Source organism: Mytilus trossulus, chromosome 8 (genome assembly GCF_036588685.1).
Source record: "Mytilus trossulus isolate FHL-02 chromosome 8, PNRI_Mtr1.1.1.hap1, whole genome shotgun sequence".
Lineage (NCBI taxonomy): Eukaryota > Metazoa > Mollusca > Bivalvia > Mytilida > Mytilidae > Mytilus > Mytilus trossulus.
Window position 1 is genome coordinate 30,675,601 of NC_086380.1, and position 10,373 is coordinate 30,685,973.

Below are 10,373 nucleotides of genomic sequence, written 5' to 3' on the forward strand. Positions count from 1 at the left end.
TGTCATTGAATAGGCCTGGCGCATGAATATATTTGTTGGCTAACGCAAAAATATGTTCTCGTTTTTTTATATAAATTAGACTGTTTTCCCGTTTGAATGGTTTTACACTAGTAATTTTGGGACCCTTTATAGCTTGTTGTTCGGTGTGAGCCAAGGGTCCGTGTTGAAGGCCGTACATTGACCTACGGTCACGATGGTTAAAAATTGTTATTTGGATGGAGATTTGTCTCATTGGCACTCACGCCACATCTTCCTTTATCTACTCAACGAAATTTGATGTTTGATAAAAACTATCATTATCATTGAAACGAATGTTTGTGTGTATCACTGGTATTAAAGAGATAATAGTGACTACAATTAAGATTATCCCGATATGGCGACGACATATATAGGTAAAATCTTTACAGTCAATTTACTTAAATGTGGTATGTTTTTGTCAATAGTTACTCAGCTGCAAGGCTTTTTCTATACCATTACATCATATTTGAATCGTAACGGTGCACTGGAATTGTCTAACCGCTTTGAAAATTGCCGTAGAAAAATTCGGGATGATAATCGTAACTCTGGAATTTTTCTTGTTTGATAATCGTAATTTCTTTATCGGATAATAGTAACTGAAAAAATAAATGTGTCTTTCAGATTTCAATAGAATTGTGTGTATTAAAATGCAAATGTACAGTTAATTGATGAAATTAACGGAAAATAAAAAAAAAATGGAGAAACTAACAGGTTAATATTTAAGACAAATTTACTTATATATCTCTCGATTTTTTGGCGTTTTTTTTTTTTTTACAAAACCGTGATTTCTTGTCACAGCGACTTTAAAAAATTGATTTTTGATCTTTACAAGTATTTTTTTGTGCAGTCAGTACATGGAATTAGATTTATCATGTTTTAAGCAAAGAAATATACTATTTTTAAAGGGACTAATAAGCTATGGATTCCTGGCATTTTCCTAGACGCCCTATTCAACATTTATGCTCAATGTTTGCAAGAGATATAAACATAAGGGTCTTACAAAAGAAATGATGTTTTAATAACGGCACTTAAATTGTTGACAAAAAGAGCACATCAAATGGACCAGAGTGATACCGTATTTTCGTTAATGTCCACTTCGAAACAGTTCAAATGTCTTTCAGTATCTGGTTTTAAAATTATGAAACAAAATCAGTGTACAGCTTGATACGTGTTTTGATTAATATAATCATTCTTGTTACTATTGCAATATTGAGATTGTAAACATGTAAATATGTCCACTACAAAACGGTCACTTACTAAACAAGTATTGGAGATTTTTATTTTTTTCAATTCTTTTCGTGCAAAACAAATAGCAATGGTTCGTTTCATGTAAATTTCAGTATGTTATCAACATAGTATAGGGTTGATGTCAACTACGAAACTTTTTGTCCACTACGATCCAAGCGGGTTTGTCCACTCGACACTCATGAAAATATCCACTACGTAACTTAAGTTGTACGTTCATATGTGAAGTACTGTCTAATATTTATCGATAAAAAATGGTTCTCACATTCATAAAAAAATGAGATCGTCCTAGTTTATAAAGTAAAACAAATTAGAATGTCTATAGGAGACATTAAAATGCAATAAGATGTGCGTTTAAAAGCAGTTTCGTAGTGGACAAATGTCCCCTGCGAGCGAAACAGTACCATACATTAATGAAAATGATATCATTTTAAAGAGTATTTAAGATTGAACTTTTTATTTACAAACAGGTCTACAATAGAGATATTCAAAATAACTCTAAAAATAAAAATTTCGACAAGTTGATTTTTAATTTTTTTAGGTCTGAAATTCACACTTTTATTGAGCAATGCCCTTATAACAGACAACAATATGCATTACCTTTTAATGTTTACATGTTGAAGGCCGTACATTAACCTATAATGGTTTACTTTTTTTGAATTGCTATTTGGATGGAGAGATGTCTGATTGGCACTCACATGCATCGCATCTTCCTATATTTATGTACCTGTTCAATTTATTGACAATGAAGCAGCTGTCGGGTCAGGTATTCTGGTAAGTAGATATTCTAATTGTTTTCAAAGTTTCAATGTTATGTGCGCGTTTAAGGTGTTTTTTTGGGGAGAAAATGGAGGGGGGTAAGCAATATCCCATATCCTCAAAGTGCAAAATTGTTGTTCTTAATTTCTCATCAAACTGTCTCTGGCGAATACAAAACGTCTTTTCTACTTCATTATGGCATATGGATTAGAATTGAACCAGTAGTCGCTTCTCGGGGGAAGAAATAGCACACATAGCCACCTGCATTAAATGATTTAAAACAATAATTACTATATTTACTATGTTTTTATTCAGGATAAATCAATGTTCTTCAACAGTCGTAGGGCCAGCTGAAGGACGCCTCCGGGTGCGGGAATTTCCCGCGACATTGAAGACCTATTGGTAACCTTCTGTTGTTGTTTTTTCTATAGTCGGGTTGTTGTCTCTGTGATACATTCCCCATTTTCATTCTCAATTTTATTCATCACAAATCTGATGTAGGGAAACACATGCGTTTCCCCTGACAAGTATTGCCATATATCCATTAACTTCCTGTGCAATTGCCTCATCGCTCATTCCCATAATTTGTGACATTCCTAGTTCTTGGGGGTTTTCTGTATTTCAACATAGTTCGTGTTTTTCCCATATTCAAATTTCTTAAAGCTTGTTCACCCTTCCAATTTTATGATAGTATGTAGCTGTTTTCATTAGAATAAAATTGAGAAAGGAAATGGTGAATATGTCAAAGCGACAACCACTCGACCATAGAGCAGACAACAGCCGAAGGCAACCAATTGGTCTTCAATGTAGCGAGAATTCCCGCACCCGTAGGTGTCCTTCAGCTGGCCCCTAAAAATATGCATAACAGTACAGTGATAATGAACGTAACAAAGGCCAGAGGCTCCTGACTTGGGACAGGCGCACAATTGCGGCGGGGTTAAACATGTTTATGAGATCTCAACCCTCCCCCTATACCTCTAGCCAATGTAGAAAAGTAAAAGAATAACAATACGCACATTTAAATTCAGTCCAAGAGAAGTCCGAGTCCGATGTCAAAAGATGTAACAAAAGAAAATAAAGAAAATGACAATAATACATAAATAACAACAGACTACTAGCAGTTAACTGACATGCCAGCTCCAGACCTCAATTAAACTGATTGAAAGATTATGTCTTCATCATATGCATATCAGGCACAATCCCTCCCGTTAGGGGTTGAGTATCATACTATCATAAAATATATGAGAAGACATAACCCGTGTCATGCCAACAACTGTTTTTTAGAAATAAATGTGTTTAGGTCCGATGCAAAGATCCTATCAGTGAATCAATATTAAAGCCAAAATATGCAATCTTTAATGACCTGACAACAGTATCGTAACTATATCCCCTTCTAATAAGTCTATTTAAAGGTTTTGTTAGTTTCTGAGGAGAATACTGACATTTTTGTGCTTTATAAAGAATATTTCCATAAAAACTTGGATGTGAAATACCTGAACGTATAAGATGTCTGCATGTTGAGTTATATTTACGAATTATTTCCTTATACCGGTTATAAAATTTAGTAAATGTTTTGACCAGTTTGTGATATCGAAAACCCTGGTGTAATAATTTGTCAGTAATACATAAATTTCTCTCGCCAAAATCTAGTACAATGTTATATACACGAGTAAATCGCACAAGTTGAGATATATAAACACCATAAGATGGTGACAAGGGAACGTCACAATCTAAAAATTGATAATTAACAATAGGAAATGAAAAATCATCTCTTTTATCATAAATTTTTGTGTAAAGCTTCCCGTTTATGATATAGATATCAAGATCGAGGAAAGGGAAGTGGTAATTTTTATCATTAGCTTTATTCAAAGTAAGTTCTACAGGATAAATTTCTTTAGTATACATACTGAAGTCGTCATTATTGAGAGCCAATATGTCATCCAAATATCTAAAAGTATTGTTAAATTTTTGTATCAAATGTTGTTTTGATGGGTCTTTGCTAATTCTAGTCATAAATTGTAACTCATAACAATACAAAAACAGGTCCGCAATAAGTGGTCCACAGTTAGTCCCCATTGGAATTCCAATAACTTGACGATATACGGAATCTCCAAAGCGAACAAAAATGTAATCAGGTAAAAATTCAAGCGCATAAATAGTATCAAAGCATGTCCAATTGACATAGTTCTTTTGTTTATTGCTACTAAAAAATGATCTAAAAGAGTTTGAACATATGTACTCGCATTCCGACTTTTTAAATGCCCAGTTAATTAGGGATATGAATTTTAAGAACCATTAATAATATATGCAAAAAGATATGTAATAAGATGTTGAAACGTGATTAATTCATCACCATAATTTCACCATGTGCTATCAGATATACGTTTTTAGTGTCAATATCAACAAAACACTATCCAGTTACGATTATCTTCGCATTTTTTAATACAATAATTACGAGTTACGATTATCATCCCGCATTTTTCAACGGCAATTTTCAAAGCGCTTAGACAATTCCAGTGCATCGTTACGATTCAAATATGATGTAATGGTATAGAAAAACCTTACAGCTGAGTAACTATTGACAAAAACATGCTACATTTGAGTAAAAGTACTGTAAATATTTTACCTATATCTGCCGTCGCCATATTGGGATAATCGTAATTGCAGTTACTATTATCTCTTTAATACCAGTGGTGTATTATTTTATATAACGATTATCTTAAATTTGTTAACGTCGTTGTTATTATTGTCGCCATTTTGTTTACATTGGTTACGAAAAGAAGTTCGGTCCACGTCGTGTATCGAAAAATAACTAACGACTAGATCAACAGTCGGGAGTCCACCCGACCATTCATATCAGCGTATTCCCTATTGTGCAAATCATACAAGAATTATATGACGTTAACAAAAACATGAGCTCCCATTTAACTTAAGTTAAGAATGTGGACTAAGGATGGAGAAATCAAATATTTTAACTCTACTGCAAGAGAATACATTCATAGTTACGCTAGCTGATTTTTGGCAATTCTCAGCATTTGATTTATACCAATTCAGAGAAGGCATTGAAAAAAAAACCTGAAACCCATGATTGTTTACAAATATGACAACGAAAGCAAAAGCATTGTTTTGATAAGGACAATTATTTGAGGGCATTCAGATTAAATATTTATCTACTTTGAATCGATCTCACCAAAGTTTTAACTTATACTAAATTAAAAAATGCCACACAATTGTCTGTTTGATCAGCAGCATAATCTGTGCAACACTTGAAACAGAATCATATAAGTATTTTGGAGCAACTGAGATCATCTGATTGCTTGTGTTTTGTCAGCAACACAGAATAAATTCTCAGGAGTTGAATAAGATTCACGATTTTCTAGTTTCTATATGCAAATATTGTTTGTACTCTTTGTATGTAAAGACTAAAATGCAATCTTATCATCAATGATAAGTATAGTATTAAAATATATGCTTATATTTAAAAGTTGTGAACTAATCTGTCATATTGTTGTTATAACAGGAAACAATCTTTGAATTGATCTGACACTTTGTATTCCTTCCCTCTTTACAAGATTGGATTTTAGATAAAAGGAATTGTTTTAAATTATTTAGTGATAAAGTCAAATCTATTTGTAGATTATTATTTGAAAAGTTCAGGGAAGTCTTTCCAGATTAATATTGTTTGACTTCCTTGAACAGTTTTGCAGAAGGGGTATTTACTAGTATAATAAATTAAGAAATACGATGTATAGGTTCAATTTGATAAAAAAACAAAAACATTTATCAACCCTGTGTGGAATATGTTGTATCAGAGAATGAACCAGTTGGACATCGCCAAACGTTTTCTTTTTTAACATTTGATACTAAGCATGACAATCAGGAATCGAAAAAAATCACCTTATAATATTTTGTTTTACCTTTGAATTAGATTTTTTTTTGTAATCGTTATTTTACGCAACTTTCGTTTGATCTTACTGACTGATAATTTCATTTCTCAACACAGAAGAGTGATATGAAAAATCATTTCTAGAAACTAAGGATGCACGTGCCGTTGTCAATCAAATCAACAACGTCGTCATAGGTAAAATTATTATTATATTATCATTGGTCATCTCAAATCGCTTATTTTTCTCACTTTTGACATACCGGCTTAATCGAGAAAATCAATCTCTTTGAGAAAACCAACGGTTATCTATAATTATTACATGTTGTTTTTATATCTCATATCACATTTCAACCTAGTACATATGTTGAGTGTATTGATGTTCAATGAATCTTTTCATGCATTGACTTTGCAAACACCTATCGTGAATATGCAGAACTAATAAGTTCAGGCGTTTTGTTTCTATGGTCTATATTGAAAACAAGGAGGTACATTGAAGTGCAAGTATAGTCTGTCAACCTCTGATCATTAACAAATGACAATACTTATTTCTTAACGAATATTCATAAATCCCGCTAAAAAATTCAGAACGAGGCTATATTCGGTAAACATTTCAACAAGCATGGCCGCCACGAGTGACGACGAGAAAGAGTTCTTTGCAATATCTAAGATTGGCAAAGGTAGTGACCAACATTGTTGCGTCCCTAGCTGTAACAGCAATGGTCGTCGCCATCAAGTTTCATTCCACAGATTTCCTCAGGCTGGTGCAAGGAGAAACTCGTGGATTCAGGCAATCAGAAGAGACCCTGGACCACTATTCAATGTAAGTATACTTGATTGATGACAACGTCAACTAGTTTATTAAATCATCGTTGTTTAACCAACAGAATCTTCAAAACTATTTGTTACCGATATATCACCACATACACGGTGTTTTTTCTTCCTCATTAAATAAAAAACAAGAAAGGATTGATATAAATATTGTTATTTTTTTGTGGACAGAAGTTGTACTCGTTTGTTGACATATTTTCGTCCTACGTTTACATGTACTTTTATTTCATCTATTTTTATCGCACATCTGGTTTCAATTTTAACACATATTAGTATACCAGTATTCTCATTTTCCTTAACAATTAGATATAAGATATTTGATTTATATATTTTTTTATTTTAATTTATCATAATAAGAATTATTATTATTATTAATAATGCAACTTTGAATACTTTTTGAGGATTGCCATTTTACCCATCAGCAGTTTACAATTTATAGATGCTGGATCATCACCCGGCCCAGCCTTGTGACGATTGATGCTGGAACATCTTAATAAAAATACAAAAATTATTCTCAAAATGGTTTTTGTTTGTCAAACTTTTGCCAATATTGCTGGTTAATATTGACATTAAATATGAGTTTGCAATCAAAGATCACTTTGGATAATTTGAAAGACAACTTCATGCAGCTGGACTGTTTGATGTGGAAATTGATCAAGCCTGTACTGTAGGTCCAGTCAACAATATCTCATGCATAAAATAGTAATGTATATATATGTATGCAGTCATATTGCTTTTAAAACATTTTTATTTTATTTATATGTATTGCATTTTATAACTAATTATTTACATTGAATGGATTTTATGAAGATTAATTTGAATTAATTATTATTTTTGTATAGACGATGCAGAGTTTCCCCAACTGATTTATTTATTCAATTATCTTTTTTTTTTTAATTATATTTTCATCGCAATCAAACGATGACAGCACATAATTCAGAATTATATGTCTCAATGCTCAATATTTATTTTGTGATAATCAGCATCCTTGTTTTTTTTTCTGTGGTTTGTCACACTCATCGTGCTCCTTATTTAATTACCCAAATTTGAGTACCGACTTTATTAAATGTGGATCATCATATTTTATTTTAAACATGAACACAATCTTTCACATACATCTGCATGTATGTAATATAAATGAAATTGGATGTGGGAAGGTGATAACAACCAGTCATTTGTCCCTAAACAAATACATGTTTATTTTATATACTAAAAGCAACTGTTCATTTTTAGATCAATGCATCCACATTTGTGTGTTCCTTGCACTTTACAAAAGAGGACTTCAAGTGGACACCAGTTAGGAAAACTCTGACAGCAGATGCTGTACCAACAGTGTTTAGTTGGACAAGAGATTTCACCCCAAGAAAAGCTCATTTTAAACACATCACACCAAACAAGAAGACTAAGCTGCAGTCAGAGCATGAGATGATGGATAGTATTGTAAGTGAACTTGTTATACATTTTATACAATGTATAAGTTATAATTTGTAAAGACATAAAATAAAAAGTACATGAAATGAGCAACAGAAATTTTTATATTGTCACACATACATGTACCGGTACATGTATTTCAGTTGCGTTGACTTAAACATGTTTTAAACTGTGCATTGTCCAGGATACACTATTAGTGTATCTTGAATTGGGAGTTGTCTCATTGACACTCATATCATATCTTTTTACTTGTATATAAATGTATATCATTATGTACTAAAACATAGCATTGACTAAATATATATAGGAAGCATGAACATGTACATGTACTTCATAGTCAAATGTAAATCAGTACTTAAATCTTGAATTTATAAATTTTATTTCAGCAAATATGTATAATATGTATTCCATTGTTAATAAAGTCATTTTACAAATCATACAATATTTTGAATTTCTCATCTGGATGAATGTCATTGCCAGACTTTAAGTACAATGTATAACTGATGTTTGTACTGTTTACTAATTATAAGACCAGACAGCCAGTTACATGTAGATTGTTAATTTCAGTCATTAATTCTTATTTCAGTCAGAGGAGGTTAACCAGGAAGAAGATATTGAAGAATCTGAAGAAAATTTGGGGGATACTAGGTATGATTAATCAATTAATTAGAGCCCTACCATCAATAGTAGTGCCTAGAGCAATATAAATGTATCTGACATTTCAGTTACATAATTTCTAATATTGACATTAGGACTATTTGTATAAATTTAAAATTGCAAAGGAACTTGAATGTTTTTAACCAAATTTAAGAATCGGTGCAAATTTTTTTCTGTAGTATTTTGTTTTACTACACAATTGTAAATATCAGCTCTGGGTTTTCTCATATTTTGCTGTTGCATTGATTAAATAATTTGAATAATGTAAATTTCAGTGGTGTGGTAGCTGAAAACATAGAGAAAGAACTAGAGAGAAAGTTGAAAGAGAGAGATGAAGAGATTAAACAGTTAAAGGAGAAGTTAAGAATAGAACGTTTTGGGGTGTGCAGATTTTCTAATGATAATTCAATGATTATGTTTTTTACTGGTTTTTCCACTTATACTTTGTTCTTGGCTTTCTTTAATTACATTCAACCAGCTGCTAATTCTATGACCAGCTATTATTATAAAGCCACTGACACTGTTAATTTGTCTGTTTCCAGACAAAGGACTATGGTTTTAATAGACGAGTTGCTTATGTTTCTGTGCAGACTAAAGTGTGGTTTATTTGAGCAAGATTTAGCTTGTAGATTTAATGTTCATGTTTCAACTGTTAGTAGAAAATTAATAACCTGGTCAAATTTTTTGTACTTTGTACTGGGTAGTATAAATATATGGCCAACAAGGAATCAAATTCAGAACAAAATGCCTCAGGTTTTTAAAACTTTGTATCCTACTACTAGAGTAATTATTGACTGTACTGAGATACCAACTGAGAGACCATCATCTTTGGCTCTCAATTCTAAGTTTTATTCTACTTATAAGAGTACACATACTTTTAAAAGTCTTGTTGGTATTGCACCACATGGTGCCCTTATTTTTATTTCTTCATTGTATACTGGTAGTATGTCTGATGTTGAGATAACAAAGCTTTGTGGTTTAGTTGAACTTTTAGAGGAAGGTGATTCCATTATGGCTGATAAAGGTTTTGTATTAAATAATGTTTTATCTGGAACTGGCATAACTGTCAATACACCCCCATTCCTTATGAATAAGGGTCAGTTCACTAAGCAGGAGGTAGAGGAAACTCAAACTATTGCTCGCCTTAGGATACATGTTGAAAGGCACATTAGAAGAGTAAAAGAATTTCACCTTTTTGACAGACCTATACCTCTGAGCATGATTGGTTCAATCAATCAAATTTGGACTGTTGCTAATATTCTGACACTTTTCAGAGGTCCACTTGTAAAGCAGTGGCAGTGAATATTAGATTTGTCAATAGATAAAGTGATTGAACAGAAACATCATAGATACTTATACATGTATCACAAGTGTTAGGTCTTTATTTTTTAATGCCAAGATAATCACATTGTATTTTTAGGGAAATAGAAAGCTTCTCAATGATCAAAATTAATGTTTGTCAAACTACATTGTAATGTTTTATTCAAGGTAAATTTGCAAAGAAAGTGTTTGGTTACAGCTAATTTCCTAATGCTTGCAGAGTAAAACT

The 10,373-nt window shown here is 32.0% G+C and overlaps 1 protein-coding gene across 1 annotated transcript; it reads left to right on the forward strand.

Annotated features, from left to right (window-relative positions):
- Positions 1–6,527: 6,527 nt before the first annotated feature.
- LOC134727569 (uncharacterized) lies at positions 6,528–10,126 on the forward strand. Its single transcript, XM_063591949.1, has 4 exons — positions 6,528–6,728; positions 7,970–8,176; positions 8,754–8,815; positions 9,100–10,126. Exons 1-4 carry the CDS (start codon positions 6,528–6,530, stop codon positions 10,124–10,126), a joined length of 1,497 nt encoding a protein of 498 aa, XP_063448019.1.
- The last annotated feature ends 247 nt before the right edge of the window (positions 10,127–10,373 follow it).